Consider the following 26290-nt stretch of genomic DNA (forward strand, 5'->3'; position numbering starts at 1 on the left):
GGGCGGGCCAGTCCATAGCTTCAATGCCTTCATCTTGCAGGAACTGCTGACACACTCCAGCCACATGAGGTCTGGCATTGTCCTGCATTAGGAGGAACCCAGGACCAACCGCACCAGCATATGGTCTCACAAGAGGCCTGAGGATCTCATCTCGTTACCCAACGGCAGTCAGGCTACCTCTGGCGAGCACATGGAGGGCTGTGCGGCCCTCCAAAGAAATGCCACCCCACACCATTACGGACCCACTGCCAAAAAGGTCATGCTGAAGGATGTTGCAGGCAGCAGATCGCTCTCCACGGCGTCTCCAGACTCTGTCACGTCTGTCACATGTGCTCAGTGTGAACCTGCTTTCATCTGTGAAGAGCACAGGGCGCCAGTGGCGACTTTGTCAATCCTGGTGTTCTGTAGCAAATGCCAAGCGTCCTGACAGTGTTGGGCTGTGAGCACAAGCCCCATCTGTGGACGTCGGGCCCTCATACCACCCTCATGGAGTCGGTTTCTAACCGTTTGTGCAGACACATGCACATTTGTTGACCGCTGGAGGTCATTTTGCAGGGCTCTGGCAGTGCTCCTCCTGTTCCTCCTTGCACAAAGGCGGAGGTAGCGGTCCTGCTGCTGGGTTGTTGCCCTCCTAAGGCCCCCTCCACGTCGCCTGGTGTACTGGCCTGTCTCCTGGTAGCGCCTTCTGCCTCTGGACACTACGCTGACAGACACAGCAAACCTTCTTGCCACAGCTCGCATTGATGTGCCATCCTGGATGAGCTGCACTACCTGAGCAACTTCTGTGGGTTGTAGAGTCCGTCTCATGCCACCACGAGTGTGAAAGCACAACCAACATTCAAAAGTGACCAAATCAGCCAGAAAGCATTGGTACTGAGATGTGGTCTGTGGTCCCCCCTGCAGAACCACTCCTTTATTGAGGGTGCCTTGATAATTGACAATAATTTCCATCTATTGTCTATTCCATTTGCACAACAGCATGTGAAATTGATTGTCAATCAGTGTTGCTTCCTAAGTGGACAGTTTGATTTCACAGAAGTTTGATTCACTTGGAGTTATATTCTGTTGTTTAAGTGTTCCCTTTATTTTTTGAGCAGTGTATATCTGGCTGCAATTATGCAGCCAGGATCTGATTAATGCTGCCCGCAGTTTGTATTAAACAACAGGTTCACTTTAAAAAAAAAAAAAAAAAAAAGGGTGAAAACTCTCTAATAAGATGTACTGTACAAGTTGGGTTTCCTAAAAGAGACCACCCCGTTAAGTTAATATAATAACCAGTACATTACATCTTTTGCTTCCTCCAACAACTCAATGTGCTCAGAGATTTGTTCCACTAATAAGGTGCTAATTAAGAATTCCACCCTTGTCACACCCTTTGTTATGCATGAAAGTGGATTTCTCACAACTTGTTGTATGATACTTCCAAATGCTCTAACTAGGTCACACCAGTCCAGCTTACATTAACACCATCCATGGCCGAGAAGGCTCTCGTCCTTGAAAGTATAGAAAAACAGAAAATCACATTTTAGCCATTTGTGTGGCACTAATTGTAGTGCGCTTCCTATACACTGTGTAAATATCAAAGAAGCTAATTTTTCATCTGATTTTGACAGAATGAAGCAACATTCTCATTGTATGAATACAATGACAGGACGGGCTAATTGGAATCAGTTGGGAAAGCAATCTTACAAACTTTTCCATATACACAGCCTGCAGTTCAGAGCTCCCACCCACTTAGATCGTGTAAACACCAATTAGCTGCGTTTTACGCCATTTTGAACACACATGGACAAATACAAAACAATCAGAATTGGCCCAACATAGACAGTGCTATGGCTCAGTACATCCAGTTGCCGATACATATGGAGAAATTTTATTACCCACTTATGAAACAAACAAAAAAAAAAAAAAAGTTACTGCCTGTAATGTTGAGAATCCACAGAGTCTACGAATAGTAAATGAAGCAATTCTACTACTAGTTTGAGAAATAAGGTCCAATGTTTCGGCCTGCTCCAAACGTGATTACACCTCTTATAAAACAAGTATAAAAAGGGCCTCAAACAAATAGAAATGGCTGCTGTCGAAAGATGGTTCAACAGTTATCTGACTCCTCCATACACCAGAGCGCTCACGCTGTCGAGCACTCGTGGTCTCTATGAGAAAGCCTGACAGACTACTATGGCGGAAGCTTATCTTTTCAAGAATAAAATGATCAGCTGTCCAAAATCAGACATGGCATGTCTTTATCTTCCCAGACATCATCCATCAAGGGAGAGAAGGGAGGCCCCCCATGCACATCAGATTGTCAGCCAAGCCCACAGATATCGGCGGGTTCAGCTGACGTTTGTGTATGGGGGACCGTAGACTGACTAATTTTGGCTGAACCCGCCGATGTCGATGGGTTCGACGACACTAATGTGTATGTGGGCGCCTGCTGACTGACTGTCGGGAGAGATGTTATTCGAGGATGTTCGATTTCGGACTGAATCGAATGGAGATAAGCCACCAGTCGCTCTGTCAGTAGGTGGCTTTCTAAGAACAGAGGAGAGCTCGGCTGAGCAAGTGCTCCTGTGTATGGAAGCTTCGGCTGAGATGGCTGTTCATCCAATGATCGCTCGAATAATCATTCACCCAACAGCCATCTAATGTGTATGGGGAGTTGAGACATTAAACTAATGCTCTGATTTGTTGCCTTTAGGGTCAATATTTAGAAAAATTACAGTTTAAGGACGTAATAGGCAAACGTGAGCTTATAAGAACTACTGCTCGACCAAGAATAATACTTAAGGGCTTTGACTTTAAATTTCTAACTATATGTATGTTATGTTTCTATAGGGAGAAGATCTAGATTAAATAGAAAAAAAACTGACAGTGAAGGTGATCAATGAGTGGAACAGGCGGCCACGAGAGGTGGTGACTTCTCATTCAATGGAAGTCTTCAAAACAGAGGATGGACAGACATGTGTCTGAGATGGTTTAGCGAATCCTGCATTGAGCAGGGGGTTGGACACAATGACCCTGGAGGTCCCGTCCAAATCTAAAGCCCCCCGTCTCACATAGCGAGATCGCTGCTGAGTCACGGTTTTGGTGATGCAACAGCGACCTCACCAGCGATGTCGCTATGTGTGACACTTTGCAACGATCAGGCCCCTGCTGTGAGGTCGCTGATCGCTACAAAATGTCCTGGACCATTTTTTGGTCGTTGCCCTCCCGCTGGTCAGCACACATCGCTGTGTGTGACCAGCGGGACCAGCGATCGGGCTGGTAACCATGATAAACAGCGCGTTACTAGGGGCACACACGCACCTAGTAACCCGCTGTTTATCATGGTTACCACTCTGCTACGGTGAGCGGTAATCTCCCGCTCACCGTAGCAGAGTGGTAACCATGATAAACAGCGGGTTACTAGGTGCGTGTGTGCCCCTAGTAACGCTCTGTTTATCATGGTTACCAGCCTGCTCCTGCTTCAGCAGGCTGGTAACCAGGAGCAGGACATTGTGGAAAGATTCTTTCCACGATGTCGCTGCTCCCCTGATCGCTGGTGAGCCTGCCTGTTTGACAGCTCACAAGCGATCACATAGCGACGCAGCAACGATCCCTGACAGGTCGTATCGTTGTCGGGATCGCTGTAGCGTCGCTATGTGTGACGGGGCCTTAACATTCTAGGATTCTATTTATGGTACATTAAGTGCCTAGGGATAAAGAATACAGTGCAGTAGGCACTTCATGCATTACCAAACTTGTAAAATGTGGGAGAGTTTCAATCTAAATAAAATAAAAATTCTGGTATCATAAAAACATATATACTTACAATTCTACAAGATAGGGTAAGCCTTTAAATGCACCTTCTGGCAACTTGGTTATGTTGTTCATGCTGACATCCCTAAAAATACACAGTGAAAAACAAACTATTAGGATCTAAATAATTAAACAAGATATACAATTTCTTTTAATCAAGAAAAAAAGATCATACACATAATCATTACCAAAAAAAATTACCAAGTTGTACATTATTTTGTGTTTCTTTCCACAAGCAAGACAATTCCTTAAAAGTGAAATAAAACCAAAACATATGCAAATCTATAAGTGTAGATCGAAGTGACCATTGATGAGATGGGAAGAATGGTTCTGCATGCCAAGCTGCCAAAAGTGAAACCACAAAGCAAACATTTATATACTAGCAAAAAGTCAATCTACGTTTTAAAGATACCATTTAAAAGTTGCCAACACAACACTTTTAAAATAGGCTTTCATTCCCAAAACACAAAGTCTAGATGTCAGCAATCTACGGACCGTGAAAAAAACCTAAACATAAGAACAGGGTCAGCTGTGGACAAACATGTGTTCAGTATCTTAAATTAGTATCCAGTTATGATTTATAGCGCAAGTAAATATAGGGCTGCCGTGTTGAATTTAGTGCCATGAAAACCTAAATGTGTTGGTATTTTTGGTTTCCACATAAGCAGCAGAACGGTGCCAAGTCAGAACTTTCACGATCATTTCCAGCAAAACATTTAAAAGGGTTATTCCCAAAAATCACAACATGTTCTTAGAGTAGTGTACACATTTATATTCATTTGTGCCAGTATAGCGAATTTTTAAGTTTGCCTTGTCTTGTATATATCACCCCCAAAGGGTGAGCCTTCAGGCTCTGTTTACCATCCAGATGCCATTGGAACCGTCCTGTAGTTACAGGGGCCCTGGTCCATCATGTACAATGCAGGCTTCCCCAGCTGCTTCCTGCCAGCATCAGTGTCACTTCTGGAACACAGCTTCTACTATAACAGATTCTGTCACATAAAAGGGGCAGAGACTTCATTACAGAGCAGCGCTCATACCATAAAGCAGCAGAGTGCCGGATGGGAGGAGGCTAGACAGGCTAGCTAGACAGGCTAGCTAGACAGGCTAGCTAGACAGGCTAGCTAGACAGGCTAGCTAGACAGGCTAGCTAGACAGGCTAGCTAGACAGGCTAGCTAGACAGGCTAGCTAGACAGGCTAGCTAGACAGGCTAGCTAGACAGGCTAGCTAGACAGGCTAGCTAGACAGGCTAGCTAGACAGGCTAGCTAGACAGGCTAGCTAGACAGGCTAGCTAGACAGGCTAGCTAGACAGGCTAGATAGACAGGCTAGATAGACAGGCTAGATAGACAGGCTAGATAGACAGGCTAGATAGACAGGCTAGATAGACAGGCTAGATAGACAGGCTAGATAGACAGGCTAGATAGACAGGCTAGATAGACAGGCTAGATAGACAGGCTAGATAGACAGGCTAGATAGACAGGCTAGATAGACAGGCTAGATAGACAGGCTAGATAGACAGGCTAGATAGACAGGCTAGATAGACAGGCTAGATAGACAGGCTAGATAGACAGGCTAGATAGACAGGCTAGATAGACAGGCTAGATAGACAGGCTAGATAGACAGGCTAGATAGACAGGCTAGATAGACAGGCTAGATAGACAGGCTAGATAGACAGGCTAGATAGATAGGCTAGATAGATAGGCTAGATAGACAGGCTAGATAGACAGGCTAGATAGACAGGCTAGATAGATAGGCTAGATAGACAGGCTAGATAGATAGGCTAGATAGATAGGCTAGATAGATAGGCTAGATAGATAGGGAGAGAGGACTAAAAGGAATGATATTGGGTTGTACACAGTGGCTGAAGTAAGTGGAGTTATGTTTCCTGCCTGCTGCTGGGAGAATGGTGTGAAATGCTGCTCCATTGACACATTGCAGAGGATTATCTTCTGCTGTATGCATCAAAAGAGCAGCATTGATAATTTCACATCACTGATATGTCAGCAACAGGGAACAAACAGTTCTGCACTGCCGATGAGTGCAAAAGAAGAGTGGAGTTCTGCTAGAACAGTTAATTATGCAAAACCACACAGGCAGCTATACTGATGTAGATGGCAGAAGATAAAAATCTGGCAGACAGGAGAAAAAAAAAAAAGAGTGCAAAGAACCATAAGGTGAATTTTACACTTCGATTGATGATAACTCAGAGGTTGGGCTACTCAGGAGGAGTGCATAGGAGGGGTAAGCACATCCTTTAAGTTAGGCCATATCCGTTTTACACTCTCAGCTAATGCAGTCACAACCACGCTGAACATCATTTAGGGAAAAAACAAAACAATGGTTTAGTTACGTGCAATAATGGGTTGGCATTACCTCATATAGTACTGGTAGTATTAAACAGTTGGCCGTAATCAGCTTAACACTACACACGTAGAATTTCAGAAGAAATTAGAAAAAGCTCCAAAATTATTGACATGGACAATTTCAATTATTTTAGTTAATTTTTCACCTTTTTTTTATTTTTATTTTTTTTTAAGAGCACCAACAATCCTTAACCCTGCATTCTCCGTGTGGAAACCTACATGGCTGATTTGTTTAAAAATTCATATATTGTGGAGCTCAAATTTTATTCAGTCTCAACTGTGTACCAGACAAAGATGAAGCATACGATTCATGCTGAAAATTAAAATAAATAAAAAAAAAACAAAAAAAAAAAAACTACCAGGAACGCTAAACCATACACCACAGAGCCCAATAACCCTAGAAATGTAGATAATCAATGGGCTTTAAACAAAGTTACTGTTTGTGACAGCCATGGTCCTAGTCAGAATGCTCTTAACATTTTCATGATCATCTGTCCTGGAGCCGGTCTGTGACATGAAGACTGCACACAATCTAAAAGACAGACTGTAGGTGATGGTCTTCCACCCCTACGCACGTCTTATTTAATCAGAATTGGTATGATCTAAAAGTTGGTCAGTCATATTCATAGATCTATACCTAGAAAAGTAACCATAAACAACCATAATTATGAAGCATTGTACCTCCATGGCAATATAATTAAGAACAGCAAATCATAAAGAGAAGTCCACTTCAATCTAACCACTGACTGGTAGCAGTGTGTGAGGAGACTATATGGGCTCCAGTAACCCTTTGTACGAGTACTACAAAACTACATTTGTTTTACATGATCAAATTTTAGAAGGACTCTGCCCGTCCTGCCAACCACCCATCCAAATGTGGCACTTTTTATGATGAAACATTATTTTTGCTGCATATTGTCCATAGGATACCAGTATGGATTGTTTATTGTAGGAAGACTCTTCCCTTGGCCATCCATGTATGAACAAGGCAAGAAAATTATTATTAGTGCTATATATACACACACAAGCTGTATATTCAGGGTATTATTTTCCAAAACATGCATATGTCTCTCAGAGAATCAATTTCTATCACAAATACTCAATACAGACTATTGAGCCAACAGTAAAATGAATATACCTGTGCATTACCAGAATTACAGACATAACATATTAGAAAATAATTTCATAGTATTGAGAAAGTTGTAAAGAGAAGAACATGACAAGAAAAATGCAAGTCACAAAAAGAAAGAAAGAAAAAAAGGAAAAAAAAAACAAAAACAGGCAGAAGTTTGGGAATAGATAACTTATAAAACACCGCGCGTAGGCGAGCCGGGTATTACTTTGCCACTGTTAAATTAGACATGACAGTTTGTAAATGTCAAGCTCTGAGCGGAAATAGCACAAGGAGCACAGTCTTCAAATGGAAAGTATGCAATAAATTTGGCACTATTATTTTTTCCTAAAAATATGTTTTACAAGATTGTAAAGACTGGGGTAATTATTGCGCTTGGGGCAGTTATTGTGTTTTGATGGTTTCCTGCATCCTGGCAGCAGACTCTTCGGGATTAATTTATTTACAAAAAGGATGGTATGATATTGCCCCGGGCTAGCCCAAAATAAGCCTGGACTCTGCATCCCGAAAATAACCTGCACAAATCTCACAGTACAAGAACTTATTGGACCTGCTTGAAATGTATTATTGGTTAATGATTACCATTGCTGCATTGGGAAACTCTGGAAAGAACCTCCCATTCATGACCAGTCTAATATTGGCATAATCCATACAGCAATCACTAGATAACCAATGTCACCCCAAGGCTTTGAACTGAATTGTGTATAGGGGATAACCTTTAAAGGCAAGCCAACAGAAAGTGACCACATGGTGACTAGTCAGAAAGGCCAGGCCCCGGCAGCTTCTCCCCACCCGGTCTCCCCTTATACATACATGCATGCAGAGACCCCTCCAGGGTCTGTGTTTTGCGTACTGAATCCAGCAAGTAAAAAACAGATCCGTTACTAATGAAAGAAAAACTGATGCCTAATTAACGGATCAGTTTTCCATAGACTTCAATGTTAAAAAAAAAAAAAAAATCCAGCAGAGATCAGTTATTTAAAAATGGTCTAAAATGTTGTATCTACACAACTTTTTTGCCAACAGATAGCTGCTGGATCCATTCTAACTCATCCCTACTGGACATGTGAACATAGCCCAACAATGACAGGTTACACCGCTATACCCTGCTGATAACAGGCTCCACCAATCACAGGAGATGTCTCAGCTCCCCTTCTCACTCTTCAGTGACCTTTGCACACGCTCATTAGACACTTATTTATATATTATTGAAATGATAAAGGTCGGGGTCTGACCTTTGTGGCTATCTACATGTTTTGTTTCTTGAAACAACATCTAAAAAAGCCTCAGAAGCCAGTGTGAAAATTACTAGATTTCTATCTCTATCTTTATTTTTAAAAAGGGAATCTGTCAGCAGGATTTCACCCCTCACAACTATTTACATGTAGCTCTTAGTCCAGCAATACCTTTACATGGTCAGGCTGTTCCTCCATTACTAAGAAATCAGCGCAGTGTTTGAATAGATATGTAAATGAGACTGAAGAGTTATGGCAGCCTCTGTCACTCCAGATCTACTCCACACCCAGAGTCGCCTCCTCCTGATTGACTAACAAGCCTCTATGCTTTGTGACTACATATACAGTCAAGAGTGTTTAACCTTATTTTATTAAACAGAAAAGAAACAATAGGTCATTTTCTGATAAGGGCTTCTCTAGGGGAAATATATATTTTTTTATACGCAGACCCTCTCAAAAACCACGGCAGAGTAAAGCAGATCTGCTTCAAAATCCACACAAGTAAAGTATGTTCACACTAAGTTCCATCAGCGCTTTATTAACAAAGAATTTGAGGAACAATGCAATACCTCTGTAACCTCAAAGACACAGGCGGAAAAAAAAAATAAAAAAAAATGGGAGGTGTAGACCAGCTCCTTCAACAGGCACTTTGCTGCATCATAATATCTCAGATATTAAATCGGATACATGTATATAAAGGTGTGTATGCTCAGCCTACTTGAGAAAGTGGTGTGGATAAAGGAATGTCAACTTAGAAGAACAAATGGTATTTTTAAAAGATCACGTGCAAATAAAAAAATAAAGTGAGTAATATTTGCCATCTGGTTATGCAAGGGTTAAATGCCCATTTATGTGAAAGGGAGGACTCCACCCCGATCCATTACCCTGGTGAGCCCCACAGTGAATGTATTCCATTCACACCACACTCTGTTTCTGCAAAGGTTGGAGATAATGAATTCAGGGGTCAGGTATTTAAGATAAGACTCACATTACTAGACTAGCAAGAGAGGGTCAAGAAAAACACTAAATACCCCCAGAGGGGAAAAAAAAGGAAAGACAGATTTTACCATTACAAATGATTCTCTACAGGATTGCTGGAGGAGAAGACACTCTCCATGAAAAAAAGATCCACACTTCACTACTGTGTCACATATAGGATTAGAACTCCTCCAAAAAACAACAACAAAAAAATATATAAGAAAAATCTGCATTTTTAATGCAGCCGATTTCCTGCCATAGATTGGGTTTTGCTGCAGATTTGTCACGCTGAAAAACCCAACATGTGTGAACATAGCCTAAAGTGTGGGACCACAGCGGTAGATGCAGAAAGACAGTGCGACTTTATTTCTGCACATATCAGTCGCACTTTCTCCTGCGCCATCTCTCTGCATCTACCCCCGTGGTCCCACACTTTAGAGTGTGTTTGATAAAGAAAACTAGAAGCAATAAATACAACGACAGCCCCAAGGCCAAAAACTGCTAGTCAATACAATTGTGCAGCAAAAAAGCAGAATTAAAATAGAACTTTTACTTGATTCATTAAAGGGTTATAAACCAGACGCACACATAATATAAAAATACAAAACAGCCCTTACCCCTGTATAGGGAAAATAGTGGCAGTGGTCACTATTATACCCCTGTATAGGGCTATTTTCCCTATACAGGGGTAAGGGCTGTTTTGTATTTTTAGATTATATGTGTGCGTCTGGTTTATAACCCTTTAATGAATCTAGTAAAAGTTCTATTTTAATTCTGCTTTTTTGCTGCACAATCATCTTTGATAAAGGTCTAAATGCCTGAAACGTCACTTATATGTACACTGAATTTGGACCACATTTATGATTTTAAGTAGAAATCATCTTTATCAGTGAGTGCCAGATTCTTTTCTAAATACTTCTCAGATGTGACCGACAATTTAGAAACAGGGATGTTCTATACAAAATGAGTTTTACACAAAATAAGAAAAAAAGCACACACTTTTGTAATTTTATTTTGTCCAGAAACAGTGCAGCTGCTGTTCTTGGTTTACAACTCTTCCCCATTCAAGTGTATAGGATCAAGCTGCAATGACCAGATCAAGAGTAAGGCCAGGTCCAGATTGCCGTACTAAAGCTCCACACTGCGACTGGTCAGTGTGAAAAAATGCTTCCCACCAGTTATTAATCAGTGTGCTGATGGTCATCTGAATCTGGACTAAAGCAGTTTCTAGATACCCCATTTAATAATATTTGCAAAAAATTAAAAAAGTGCATGTGGTATACAACTGGTTCAACTAATTACATGCATTAAATAGCGCCCTCCACCTTACGCCACCTCAGGACTGATGAACTTTCCGCCAATATTTTCTACCAAAACCCTGCAGAATTTTTTTTGTTCAAGTTCAAAGCAGAAATCTTAAATCCAACTCAAACTAAAATTAAGTTCTGTGCAATGTTAAATGTGACTGTAGACATGTGAATTCTCACAGCACGCACATTGCACACTGCCAGGCTTCTCTAGTATCGGGAGCGGGTGGTCAAGTGACCGCAAGGATGTGATAGGCATACTCCTGGCCATCACATTCCGACTAGACGTCTCGCTCAATACAAGTCAATTGAACGAGGTCGTGCACAGCTAGTCGGAATGGGAGTATGAATATCGCTGGCACCAGAAAATCCTGACAGCATGCAATGTGCATACTGTGAGGATTTACAAGTCTGCAGTCAGAGTGCCAAACCTGGATAACGCCACAATTTGAAAGCTTGGGAGGAGTCAGCCAAGTGCATATGAGGGGGATGTAAATGAAGAAAAGAATTTAAAGTTTGAAACTTAGTTACCTTTAGTAAGTAAAATGGTCATAACCTGTAAAACAGAGATGTCCCTAGCTTTTAAAGTGTGTGACTGACAATCCTTCTATAGGTGTGGACCTTGTAATTTGCTACTTGTGGCCAACAATGAAAATATTCAAACCATTCAGACAATTGCTTACAAATTCAATGCAATTATTATAGTAAAGACAAACTAGAAGCCACATGACATGAGACTGAAGCACGAGCAGCTGCCAAACAGAGTGGCTTTTGACATCCGTTGGCTGCCACTTCCCGTGTGCCACAGTTTGCTCGCCTTCTATTGACTCACCAAGAGCTTAACAAGTGTCCAGGATGGCAGAGATGGTAAGAGCAGATAAATATTGGCATGTGCAGGGTGTACAGAGCAGCAGACTGCAAGCCAAAGTGCAAAGCAAACAATGTCAAGGGGAGTAAGTCACAGCCTCAATTACTACCTGGCTGATCCGCCCTGTGGCTGGAGCCATCAACTAGATGCATTGTACTAGTAGATTTTGGCCTCTAAGATTTCTAAAGAAGTGAGAAAAAAAAATCAAAAAAAAAAATCTAAAAACTCTAAAGAAGGCATAGCGACAAGAGGAAAAAAAGTGGCCAATTGTCCAATTAGGAAAGTATAATTTTATGGAAGATAAGAATGGGTAGCTACCACATACCATTGGCATCACACACACAAAACTCAGGCAGTTGAGACCACTTCAAGGTCCCCTTTACATTGATATTGACCAGTGACAGCAATAAAAAAAAAAAAAAAAAAAAAAAAAAAACACACAACAACAACTCCCAAAAAACTTTGCTCCAAGCATTAGCTTATTAGGCACATGAGTCATCTAGGAGGTTATGTGGTCACTACTACTTCTGCACGGCTTTAGAGCTATAGCTTAAAAAATCAGACAAGGGAAACCGTTTTAAAAGGGGTTTTCCCCTGCACTTAAAATTTAGTCCCAAAGTACAGATTGGTATGTAAAAAATAGAAAATTCTATTATTTATTAATAAGTGCTGTACTCCCCTTCCCCAAATGCACCAGCAAATTTCAGCCAGTGCTCAGAGGTGGGCACGCCATCTACACTGGTAAAGCAGCCAAACTTACTGGCAGCCGTGCAGTCTACATGGCGTCAGCACTACAGCCAATCTAAGACACTGGGAGGAGCAGTACAGACTCATCCATGAATAGATTATATAAGAAAGCAGGAGGTCGGGTCCTAGATGCCAGGTATGTGTCACCAATGCAAGTCCAAGGAAGTCTGCACCAGTAACACTATGCTATGGAGAGGAATTTTAATTGACTTGATTTTGGGTCCAAGATTTAGGAGAAACCGAAAGAGGTGGGAAAAGTTGCTTCCATGATCCAGTCAGGGTCTTACAGGCATAATAACAAGCAGCTGGGTTATCTTAGAGTCAATGTCTCCCCTTTTTATCTGGTTTCAGGTGGGATTTTCATATCGCCCACACCTGTTACTCGCCACAGGTGCGTTTGATCGAGCATCACATACTTGAAACAAAAGTTGTTTGTTTATCAACAATTTTGGGAAGGTGCCAACAATTTTGTCCAGACCATTTTGAGGGGTTTTGCGTGAAATTATGTCCAATTTGACTTTTTTTTCCTCTGTTTCTTTGTGTTGTTCCAATTACACACAAAGGAAATAAAAACACGTGTATAACAAAAGTTGTGTAATTGCAATAATTTTCCGGGAAAAATATTTCATCTTCAGCCATGACTAATGCAAGAAAAATTCATATAATAAATATATTAATTATACACACCCCTTTAAGTCTGTAAGCTTCTGACCTCGCATAAGTGCCTCCTCAAAATCCAGACGTAAAGCTGACGTCCTATGAAATTGAAAGTTTGTGGGTTCTAGTAATAGATAGGGTTCCCCTCACCCGAATAATTCCATGTACACCCAGTGCACACTTTTTTTCTATTACAAGCCTGTCTTTACTCAAAAACAACATGTTTAAGCCAGAAAATTGTGAAACGTTAAGTTCTTCACTGAGGGGAACGAGAAAATATAACATAGTATTTAGATGAAGTATAATGGAAGTCTTGCATACCCGGTTTGCCAGTGTATAACAATTAATGAGGTTTATAAGTCCCCCATTATTCTGGTTTGACAAGCAAACTAATACCACGGCCACTAATTCAAGATCTACAAGGCTCAAGATATAGAACATAATTCTTCAATCTAAAAACAAAGTATGAAAAGAAATATATAAAAATAAGAAAAACTAGTTCAGCCAAAAATCACAAATCCAGGAATATTTGCCTTTTTTTCCCCATCACTCTGCAGCTGCCTTTCACAGAATTAAAAAAAAAAAAAAAAAAAAAAAGCCAATAATTGGCTTCTTTCACCTCCGTTAACCACGAACAAAAGTGTCAGTTATGTGCAGAAAGCACTTAGGGCACCAATAGCCGGCCAGAAAAGCCGGCCAATAGGGACGGCCAACAATGGGCTTGAATCAGACTTTTTCTTCACCCTCTTTTGTGGAGGCACACAAAGCCCTTAATTAAGGAGCACACAAAGCCCCCCCACCGGCTCTGCTCAATAACGAATTACACGCCTGTTTTGCTGAATTTAAAGGAAAGGGGAGAAAAATTGCAAGGGTCTCGAAAAACAGGGAGTATACGTAGGATTTTATACACATATTTTAGAATATGGTAACACAATTCTTTATAATATTTAAAAAGAAAACACCAATATATGACAGCCTGCAGTAAAAGATCAGCATTTATGCAGTGAAGAAATTAAAACTAAATTTTATGGTTAGGAGTGTTTCATCAAAAATTAAGCTACGTTGATAAACATGAGAAGAATACAAATTTGCTACATAAGATTTAAGGTTTATGAAGAGGATGTTAAAGGGGGGTTCCCCGATCAGGGAGTAAATTCAGCAGTAGGCAGCCATGGGGTTAAAAATACAAGAATTCCCTTGGCTTCCCGCTCCAGCAGTTTGTGCTGATCTGACAGCAGCACTGTGCAGGCCCCCAATCAGCGGCTGCAGCGCCATGGTCAGGGGTGGTCTGACATCACTGATCCCCAAGTGGCAGTGCACCAAAGGTATATATTGACATTATATAGCATATCTGTTCACCACTCTGTATCCAGATATTCTTGGTTCTGTGTTTAGTCTATGGAACATCCCATGTCCCCATGCTTGATTATGGCCTAATAATGGGCTTATTGTGCCTTAGACATGAAAGCACCTTTATTTTTAGGTTTTTATAGGGCTTAACAGGGACAGACTACACTGAGTAGGGGCGCCACTTGCGTCTATCTTTAGGGTGCCAGCCTCGAGGGTGAGGAAGTGCAGTATTTAGGGACAAGTAGGATTCATCTAATGTCTGATTGTGTGACCACATTACACCTTCATATTATTTGGGAATACATATCTGGGTTTTTGTTTATGTGCAATATTTAGTGTTTTGGCTCTGGTGAAAGGTGTATTCTGTGCATCACTATACACACACCTAACTAGGTAGTCCAGGATTTAACAGGGACAGACTACGATAAGAAGGGGCGCCATCCTCCACGGCCAGGTAGTACTTATGATTAGGGACTTGTGGAGATTACTCTATATATCTGATAGTTTCCCCATCTGTAGACTGGAGATGGTACACCTCCTCATTGTGGTGGGTTTTTAACATTTGTTGGATCTTTTTTCCATTGGAATAATACATTTTGACTTTTAGGGAATTTTTTGTCAGCCAAGTAGCAGTGCAGATCTGAGTGCAGCAGTGGTAAGCGCACGCTTTTTTCAATTATTATTTTTTTTTTTTTTTAACTCACTGGCTGCCAAATCCCAAATGTATCCTATGGCTGGAGAACCCCTTTCAAGGTGATCAAGTGTTTAAGGTATCAGACAGTGTCATACAGGGACAAGAAGTCATAGGAACAGGCTGTATTATTGAACACCACTTACCTCTGATGGAATATTTCTTTCTATGACAGATATGGAAATTAAAAAAAAAAAAACTGAAAACTGTAGTACACTTGTAATGTGAGCACTATTTTGTTTGGGGACTTGCGGGCCGGTAACAGGTTGGCTCTTCCTGGAGGGTGTGACACATCGCTCGCCTCATCTACCCGGTGGAATGCCGGCCTGTACACCTGGAGCATGCTCACAAGCAGGCTACGCTCCGAGGCTTCACCACTCACCTCACTGCCGTCACCCAATCAGGTGATTAACTGCAGATATCAGTTATTTCTAGATGTTAATTCATACATAGGCCACGTTCACACCTAGCACCAATGTTGCAGTTTTTCTGCATCAACAGCCACAATAAAAATTCTGTGATTGTTGATGTGGGGTTTTTATGCATTTTCCCCTTTGAGGCCTTTGTGTGCAGATTTGAAGCAGCATTTTAATGCTTTATGTACAGAAAAGCCTTCATCCTGAACTTAAAAACGCAACTGCATTTTTTACATGTGTTTTTTTTTTTTTCCTTACAGACTCCCCATAGAAAAATATATAGAGAAACATGCGCAGTTAAACAGTGTCTTTACAGCTCACAGTGGGCAAGAGTATTCATGGAATCACTTTATTGGCCAGCTAATTGTACATTTCCTACACACAAAAAAGGCAGCACTCCTGCTACGCGGGAACACGGCCATAGCAAAGAAATAGAAATCTGGAGGTACATTTTGGAAGACCCAAAAATTACCATTTCTACCACTATGAAGCTTGACAATACTTTATTGATCACCTGTGGGCCAAAACGGTCCTAATAATCCCTTGCATCTGGATGCGGCAAAGATTCCAGATGATTTGGACAGATACAAATGTACCGTAGGGTAAGGTTCACACGATATTTAGCCACACACGTCAAAAGTGGACCTATGACTGATCAGAGTGGCAACAGTTGTTTTTTCTCTCCACATACCAGAAAGTTTCTCCACTTTATCCTTTGATCCAACCCCTCAGACCAAAATTGGACATGTCTGATTTTTTTCCCACGGACCACTCAAATCTAGAAACCACAGATAGCAAGCGTACGAGAAACTGGTTATGTGCACAAGGTCTTAAACGCATCAAGTAATATTTTTTCTTTTTTGTCCAAGACTACAAAAAACAAGTCCACTTTTTCAGCATCAGCACCACCCCTGACCATAGGTCAGCTCTATTCACTTCAATTGTGCCAAGCTGTAATACCAGACACAGCCTATGGTCAGGAGTGGTGCTGTTTCTAATCCTGGACAACCTCATTAATTAACTAACACCCCGACAAAGCGTTGACAGTGGAGATGCAGACCCTCGGATGAGGACTGCAGGTGTAATACTACATTACCCCTGAGCAGAACCACTGCCGCAGGCTATGACATTACACTGCAGGCTCCACCATCAGATAAAGGCTCGCCGCACCTACTGAGCGATAGCTATGTGAAAAAGTCCAGAAGATCGTTTCAAATTACAGCAACGCTGGGGTTAGGTTTCTTCACTCAAAGCTGACAACAACAAAGTTGACTTTCCACACATAAATCAAGGCCTAAACAGCTCTGGGCCATCACTGGGGGACATGTCACCCTTCAGTCTCAGTCAGTCCTGATGTATATATGACTGGGAAGTAGCATGATTAACACCTCTCTGCAGCTAATGAGCTCAAACCTACACTAAACCTGTGAACAAGCCAATATCCCTGCTATCAATGGCACAGGATTCCCGAAAACAATGGCCGCACAGGTGGCATCTGTGCAATAAAGGCTGAAAACCGGATCAGTGCAAGAAAGGGCATGTGCACTTTGGCTACCTCTTATTGCCTCTATAATTCTAACTAAAGCCCCATTGTTTTGTTTACACATTGCTTGGAGTCTGTCAGCATAGGGACACATTGCTCTGCAGAAGGGCTGTGTACAGTCCGATCCTGCAATCTGTGGCAAAAGAACGGCAATCAAGGATTCTGAATCCTATTATTCAGAGTGTGGACAGACGAGGCCCCCAGCACCACCACCACACACACTCCTCCTGTATAATGGAGCAGATTGGCCTCCATTTTGGCATGGGTGTCTTTAAGCAAACACAAAACCATAGTCTACGACGCAATGGTATAGTCCTAAAAAGAAAGCGCAATCCTTCTAGTAATATAAAAAAGAAAATAAAAAAAAAAAAAAGGCAGAAATGCTACAACATTCCAGTGTGAACAGCCTCAGGACCCACAGTTACATTTTTTTTTTTTTTTTTTTTTTTTTAAACCATGAACATAAATTTCTCACCATGGACAGACATGCATCCAATTCCATGTTCACAAGAGCCACATGGACACGATAGATGTGAATGATCACTGGAACCCTACAGGGACATGCTACTGATCAGCCTCTGGCCATACACCCTCAAAGAAAGTTTTCAATCACCTTTAAGAAGGTCTAGTGATTTTTTTTTTTACATGGGTCAATACTATTTTTGAAGGAATACTAACCTGAGCATCTTGAATTGATCACCATGATCTAGGGATCCCACCATAGACACGTCATCTTAACACTGGAAGTATGCAGAGTTTTGTAATGTGGCTACAAAAACTCTCATAATACCCCCCACAACTCAGGACACCAGGGAATGTAGAACCAGGACATAGATTATCTGTAGCCTAAGCAAGTCTCACATTCCCTTATAGGCTAAACTGACCTAGTGAAGGTCTGCACATGGGGGGGGGGGGGTACTGCTTCATTCTGGGAATACTTAGATATTTTTAAAAAAAAAAAAAAAAATATCTATCTACATACACAGTGCAGACCAAATGTTTGGACACACCTCATTTAAAGAAATGTCTGTATTTTCATGTAGGACTATCAGCTGTGTATCCACAAGACTTCTGCACAACACAACTGATGGTCCCAACCCCATTTATAAGGCAAGAAATCCCACTTATTATACCTGACAGGGCACACCTGTGAAGTGAAAACCATTTCCGGTGACTACCTCTTGAAGCTCATCAAGAGAATGCCAAGAGTGTGCAAAGCAGGCATCAAAGCAAAAGGTGGCTACTTTGAAGAACCTAGAATATAAGACATATTTTCAGTTGTTTCACACTTTTTTGTTAAGTATATAATTCCACATGTGTTAATTCGTAGTTTTGATGCCTTCAGTGTGAATGTACAATTTTCATAGTTATGAAAATACAGAAAAATCTTTAAATGAGAAGGTGTGTCCAAACTTTTGGTCTGTACACACACACACACACACACACACACACACACACACACACACACACCTCTTGATACTGAAATAAAAGTTCATACTGACAAATAAAAGTTCAATTTTTTTTTTTACATTGGAACAGTCCTCTCAATTCCTAGGCTCCAGGATTAATCTTAAAATTTATGAATGATGTAGGGTTTTTGATAAGTACAGGGGGGTCCCTTCTTCGTAGCCGATTACCATGGAGTATAGAGTTTGATCTTACAGAGATTTGAGTTACAGGTAGTGAGTGTGTTACCAAGTCAATAATAGACTTTTTTTTGCATCGTTTGACTTGTTTTTTTCGTTCGGGTTGTCTTGGCTTCTATAAAGAACATTTGTTCTGAAGAAGGTCTTCTGGAGATGGACAGCGTCCTAATGATGCGCTCTGTTACAAATCTACCCTTAGATAAGCAAAGAGTTCATCAATAACCAGCAGGGCAGATGCCAGAAATGCTTCGATGTAAGACACACCTTGTGAACTTGTGCCTGAATACACATGTGCACTTAATATCACTTGCTTGTCCATTTATCCACATGCCGCTCAAAAACGTATACTCAAGGAGGTATGACTCCAAATACATTTTTAGATCCTTGACAAAAGGGTGTAGAGAACAAAAAAAAGTTGCAAAAATAATAAAATTAGATCCCCAAGTTAGATTACCCTGGATTAGTCAGAACCGCTTGTTATCACCCTCTGATGATGTTGCTGAAGTTGTCCATCTGCACACATGCAAATCGGTTTAAGGCTATGTGCCCACGTTGCATTTATGAAGCAGAAAATTTCTGCTTCATTTCTGCAAGTCCTCTCCCGGAAAAACGCATGCGGAATTCCGCACGCGTTTATCGCGCATTTTTCGCGTGTTTATCATAAACGCTGCGGAAAAATCCGCAGCATGTGCATAGAACTTGCGGAATCACATTGGGGACCATGGGGTGCGGGTTTTGATGCATTTGCTGGGGTTTGATTAGGCCATTAAAAAAAAGCCAAAAGTCAAAGTTTTCTTGTAAAACTTCAGAGTCTGAGAATTTCAATGTTTTACTCCAGAAAATTGTTGCAAAACACCTTGATGACTCTATACTTAGACTGGAACTAGGGTAAATGAGTGCGAAACAATTTAGCCTGGATTGACCCCTATATGGTTTCTTGGGTTTATAAGAACCCACAAACATGCTAATTATAGAGTAAGAAGTCACATTTCACACAGCTCAGTGCTAAAGCTTTCAGCCACTAAAAATTGACAGCACTCGATAGAACAAGGTTGAAAAAAATAAAATAATAATCTCAAAAACGACCATCTTACTCCCGCTGGCATGTTCCCATGATCTCAATGACTTGTGTGGCCAAGTCTGATCAGCAAACACGGATCAGAAGAGAACCTGACATCCATACAGGTTTGCACACAGACTAGCCCCATTCGATAGGGCCAATCCTTGTGTGGCTAGTTGCTGCAGCTTATAGCTGGGCTCACACGAGTGTATGTCATGGTCTGTATATGCTCAGCAGTATTTGGACTGACCGTGGGTCTCCAGACTTCAGACTCGTGTGTCTATGAGGCGGCCAGTTTGGGTTGAGAGACCCGGGCGTCAGTCTGAGCATTTTGCTGTCCGTCTATGGACTGTGAAATGCGCTAGTGTGAACCCAGTCTCAGAGTATAAGTAGCTTTATTAAGTAAGGGGTGACCTAAACCTTTATTTTTTTAATCTCTGCTCGTCTGATAGGAGTTGTTCCCCCCTTATAAAACAATGGAAGGCACTTTTTTTTCCCCACAGCTTTTAATGTAGCCATCGGCACAAATAAACGGCCTGAAATGTGTGACGAGTCTGGATTCACAAATTCCCTCAGAGGCGGGGGACCCATATGTTGCTTCAAAATATAAAAACTTAAAAATAAAATTAATCTGTTTGGGGGGGCCTTATGATGCTTAAGAAAAAAAAACCCACACCTCATCTTACAAATAAGGCAGAACATAAAAAAATGCTTTGTGAAGCCCTAAATATTGCTACAGAGAAGTCCCGTCTATGCCCAGCGCTCTGGTATTCAGGGCTCTGCAGGTCGGCCTCTTGTCAGTGAGGCTATAAGAGGCTGCCTTTGGCCCCAATCAATCCCAACTCCCCCAAAAAATTAGAAGCCATAAAAATTTGATTGGCCTCAAACAAGATTTGCAGGGAGCGAAGCAGCCGGGGAACGCTTGCCTCGTGACACCGGGTATTTGCTTTTGGTAGATATTTGACTAAAATTGATTTGCTTGTGGTCTATTCACAAAGGGGAGTTTACAGCCGGTGCAGAATGTGTGAGGCAGCGAGGCCCAGCGCTGTGGAGAGCCATAAATCACGGCTGGGGACGGCCTGGGGCGCTGCCTTGTTTGGAGACGCTCACGGAGCAACAACGTTTCTCCAAACAAATGTTACAAAGGCCAAAGGGCAGGGAAGGTAATTATGGTGAGGAAATGTCTCACTGAGCCTTAGAGAGGAGATGTGATTGTAATGGGGGAAATACTGCCTGCAAGGAGAACATTGTGCCTCTACAACTTCCATCTAGAGGCCACGTTCACACCTTCAGTATTTTACCTCAGTATTTGTAAGCCAAAACCAAGAACAGAGGAAAAGTATAATAGAAACACGTCACGACTTCTGTATTTGTCACCCACTCCTGAGATTCTGGCTTACAAATACTGATGGAAAATACTGACCAAATATTGACCGTGGCCATATAATAGGCCACATGTACCAAAAGCGCCTCAGAACTTCATTAGTCCACAACAGCCAATTAGAATTCAGCTTACAACTGCCAGACTGCATCGGGAAGATGACACACTGACTCGGACTGGTTGAATAGGGCAGCATAAGACAGTATCTTGTAGATGGTTGGGAGAAATGAAGGCCAAAGTGCAGGCCGGTGGCTCAGTGGTTGAAGCCACCATCCTACTGCGCTGGGTTTGAATTTGACTAAAGGACACCATCTGAAAGGCTTTTTATTTTTAGGTCATCCTCAGGTTATTTGAGTGGCGTTCCTTTTTGTAGTGTTGGAGGAGCCAAAGTTCCCAAATAAACCGAAAAGTTAATATGAAATTTAATGTATGCCCCATGGGGGACAGGCACAGCTCTATGTTATGACAATCTCTGTACAACGCTTCACAATAAAATAGACATATATATCGGTGACATGACAAGTGCGGTCATGCCTATGGACAACAGCTGGTGCACTACAATGTGTGTAGTCTGTCATGATGCCATGTCACACCCATCGCACACAGTGCCTTGTATCGGGGGGCATTGGGTTGTCCACCGTTCTGGCTGCACGCTGAGCTATCCTTGTCTATAAGGCTTCTTGGAGAAAGCTCCTGACTGCACGAGGACGGAGACATTAGGAAATTACAAGTAACTAGGAAAAAAAAACAAAAAAAAAAAAAAAAAACACACACTACATGCACAGCATTCTGGGAGACAGAGGGAGGTCACGATACACTTGTCCTACACAACGTACGTGAAATATTAACAGGTTGCAGAACACATGGTGCACAGAGCAAACAGCAGTATAACCTGTGGCCATATGCTGCCCTTCCCAAAGCACAGCTACTGCACGTTTCACAACCACTGGACTTGACATTGACACAATCTGACAATTCTAATAGCTGTAAAATACAAGGCGCCAATTGGCGGGCTGGAGGGAGGGGACTGGAATAAAGGAGTCCTGACACTTCGTCCAACCTAGATTTGGGCTAAATGGAAAATGCAGATAGCAAGTCATCACTAGAAACAGAAATCCATCAACAGGGATAACATCTGATCACTTCAGGTGCTAGGAAACCTCCCCTTAAGACATCATCTGGAAAATTGTTAACGGGGGTCACCCGACTTTAAAAAAAATTTTCCTGTTAGGCTACATTCACACATCCGTGTGCGGTCGGCTTTTTCTTATCCAGAGTTTTCACATCAGAATTAAAAACAGATCAGTGTCTCTAGTCCATGGAGCCCAGAATATGTCCTATTCACATATGTTTTAAAGATGACACTTGGCTATTGAAGGGGTTGTCCAAGCTTCTCACAAAAGTCTGCAGTCACCATGTGATTGCAGAATTGTGAATCCAAAACAGCATGTGCTGAGAGATTTTTCCGACACTGGTGACTGCAAGTATGAGATATACATTCTCAAGACCACATTCAGACTAGACGTCTGCGACCTTGCTCAATACACTTGCATTGAGCAAGGCAATGCACGTCTAGTCAGAATGTGGCCAGGAGTATGCATATTGCATACTTGTGGTCACATAACTGATGGGTCTTGCCACTGGAGAGTCCTCACAGCATGCACTGACTGCAGACTTGTGAAAAGCCTGGACAACCGTTCTAAAGCCCATCCAAAGGGGATCTGTATATAAAAAAAAAACAAAAAAAAAAAAAAACACGACATTATGGACAGACTTTGTATTTCAGCGTTCTATCTGAATTTTGCCATTTTAACTGATCCATTGTTAAGTGCCAATGGATAAAAAATAAATAAAAATAAACCACGGTTTTGTTTCTCTTGAATGGTAACACATAGATGTATGGATGTTCCCTACGAAAAGCAGATTCTACTGCCGAGACCCCAAAGATCAGCTGCTCTGTGGATGGAGCCCAGCAGCTAGTGTTCACTGTCCCTGTAGCACCACTGCTGGGGAAACAAGAGCATTACACAGCTCTCATTCTCATCAATGGGCAGTCCATGTACTACCCAGGCCCTACAGAGCTAATACGACTTTTTTGCATTTGTTCCAAGCTCTCTGTAATAGATGGGAATCCTGAATAAGACTTTTCTGTGGATTTCCTCCAGTACTAAACGCAAGTATTAAAAAAAAAAAAAAAAAAAAAAAAATTTAAAAAAAGGCGTAGCATGGTATTGACCACTGAGCCATTAGAAAATCCCCCCTGAAGCCTTTTATGTAGTAACCACCAATGCACAGTGAATAACAAACTGATGTGTGAATGTAGACTATATGGCATGTACAGCCAGTGCTCTTTGTACCAAAATCCTTGGCACATTAAGTAACCACTTGTAAGAAAGTGCTGCATGCCTTCTCACCCAGCCCCAGGCTCTGCCAGGATGGGCAGCAATGGAATATGCCATGTGTTTGCTTTGCAAATAAGACATCTAAATGAATGCAAAGCCACATAAGCCTCCTACTGAGGGCCCGGGTCAGGACAGTCCTGTGTAACCAAGAGGCTATGGAAAGGCGAAAACAAAGCAGAAATTGCATCTTAGGAGAAAGGAGCTGCAGCAACAAGACGAATGTGTACGCCGTATGCATAGGACACATACGGCAAGAACAGGTGCGCGCGTGCCGTCCGGCACACCACATCTGGCTCAATCTTCACGTTTGCAGCCATGTACATTTGCTCTCAAACTTCGTGGTATTGAGAGAAAGACAAACATTTTGAAGATGAATGACAAGCTGCAGAATATCTAGGACATCAAGAGAAAATAAATGTATAAATCTCTTACATTTTCCAACAAACCCCAACATCTGAACATACCCACAGAGGTATGCTCTACAGAACATTTTGCATTTAAAAAGGGGATTTTCAAGGATTTTCTACACCAATAATATCATAGTGGGGGTGCCAGAAATAGTAAAGCAGTAATGGCTGTATCTTGTATCACAGCCCTTTCCAGTTTAGTCCCATTTAAGCAAATGAGACTAAGGCCACGACCCACTATCAGTATTTTTTCTCAGCAGTGGGAGCCAAAACCAGGTGAGGAACAATCAGAGAAAAGGTAGAATAGAAACAAGTCACCAATTCTGCATTTATCACCCATTCCTGGTTTTGTCTCCCACTCCTGAGAAAAAATACTGACCAAATACTGATAGTGGGGCCGTGGCCTAAAAAGCCAAAAGGTAAGGTCCGGCCACTACACGTTGTAGAGCCGTGCCTGGTAAGCCATGAAGCTGCTCGGTGGCGGTGGGTGCGGGGTCATCAGTACAAGATTCCTGGAGGTTTGACTACAATTTATTGCAAGTCCCACAAAAAAAAACATTTGCGGGCACGTTATTTGGGAAGGCTTTATAATAATGAAGCATGTACCCACCCTGAGCCCCCCATGTGCGGAGGTGCTCGGACCTTCCCTGATCACAGCTCATCTCCACCGATTATAGGCAACTTTGAAGGGGAGGGGAAGATTAAAGCGGCCATTTACCATGACATAGAGCCACTCACAAAACCCAACAACGACAGCTCTACAGCTCAAAAGGTTTACAGTCACCCTCATCAGCCGTACAAACAAGTGACTATGGGGGGCAGGAGTAAGACCCTACGTGGGGCTGCGGATACACCATTACATCCCACCTGCATTGGAGTAATGGTGTGTCTGAGCCTGGCCGGCTTCCTTTGATCAGTGGGTCTGATGTACTAGGGTAGGAAGCCACAGGCCGTAGCCCAGTCTGTGCATGGCCGACACATGCCTCCTGGTCACATCCCGCTCTTGCATTAAACTAGAGCTACACGTCACACAACACTGAAATTGTAGTGTTGCAGAGAGATCGCATTTAGTGACTTCCTATGGTGACGCACTGCAGCCTCCTGTGACACAGGGTCCCTAATGTTTCCAAAGAGGTTGGATTTTCAGTCGCTGGTCGCAAGCATCGTGCTTGCAATTGACATCACACATGACATGAAACGTGTCCGTTTTATTTACAGCTAAATCAGAAGACTAAAAAATAGTTGCAAAACCTCAAGCCACAGTTTCATGAAGCCCTTGCCATAATCTCACTGCAACAATATCTGTACAGGCACTCTATATCAGGAAGTGCGCCACTCTGGCCTATTGGCTGTGTCTGGTATTACAGCGCACTCAAATTCAAGTGATTGGAGTTATCTAGCAATGTCAGACAGTGGTGCCTTAGACCAGGGTTCCCCAACTCCAGTCCTCAAGGCCCACCAGCAGGTCATGTTTTAAGGATTTCCTTAGTATTGCAGGAGGGATAATTCCATCACCTGCACAGGCAATAATTCCATCACCTGGGCAATACTAAGGAAATCTTGAAAACATGACCTGTTGGTGGGCCTTGAGGATTGGAGTTGGGGAACACTGCCTTAGACTATTTTTCTCGCTAACCAGGTGAGCTGCAGGAACAAAAAGCCTTTGACAGGTCTGACCCCCTTGGATGGGAGAACAGGTTTGTATAAGAACAAAACTTGCTCTCCGAGGACATTTTTGTTCCATTTGTAAAGTCATTTCCTTCTAACAAATGATTATCTTGATGTCTTCATCCTTCCCAAGAGGACAGAAGCCAAATGGACAGTCACATATTCAGAAATATCTAAGGCTGCCCATAGCTATACAATATGGATAGGAGGTGAGATGCTACAGCCATACTGTGCAGACAGGCCTGTAACACTTGGGTGGCAGGTTTGCCTCTGGCACAGTAGTAGTTGCACAAACTATTTCATGGCACCTTGTGTCCCATTGTCTGATTCCCTACTATAAAGGCAGGTGATGCAAGAAGACTCATTTGCAGATAATTGTACATTTCTATCTGTGTGAGGCAAATCCGGTTTTTCTTTTTTTCAATGCATCAGATTTAGTAGTAAACTTTGTATCTGTGTAGCTGGGGACAACATTAATAAAATATTTAGGACCAGAATCATCATTGCATTTATGCCTGTTTTTTGTGTGTTACACTTTTTATTGCACCAAAAATCACCTTCTGTGTCTTTTATAAGGAGATCTGTGTTTGCCGGTCTATTATACTTTAGTTTGCCAGTGTGGGTGAGGTTTAGGGCTT

The 26290-nt window shown here is 42.0% G+C and overlaps 1 protein-coding gene across 1 annotated transcript in view; it reads right to left on the reverse strand.

Moving 5' to 3' along the window:
• LGR4 (leucine rich repeat containing G protein-coupled receptor 4) overlaps positions 1-26290 on the reverse strand; it is an 82988-nt gene that overhangs the window by 44806 nt on the left and 11892 nt on the right. Inside the window, exon 2 of the mRNA XM_073658064.1 lies at positions 3812-3883. Within this exon, the coding sequence (XP_073514165.1) occupies positions 3812-3883 (72 nt within the window). The remainder of the gene's footprint in view (positions 1-3811; positions 3884-26290) is intronic.

This window comes from Phyllobates terribilis, unplaced genomic scaffold (genome assembly GCF_046119375.1).
Source record: "Phyllobates terribilis strain yellow unplaced genomic scaffold, ASM4611937v1 Scaffold_13__5_contigs__length_258822181, whole genome shotgun sequence".
In the NCBI taxonomy this organism is placed as follows: Eukaryota; Metazoa; Chordata; class Amphibia; order Anura; family Dendrobatidae; genus Phyllobates; species Phyllobates terribilis.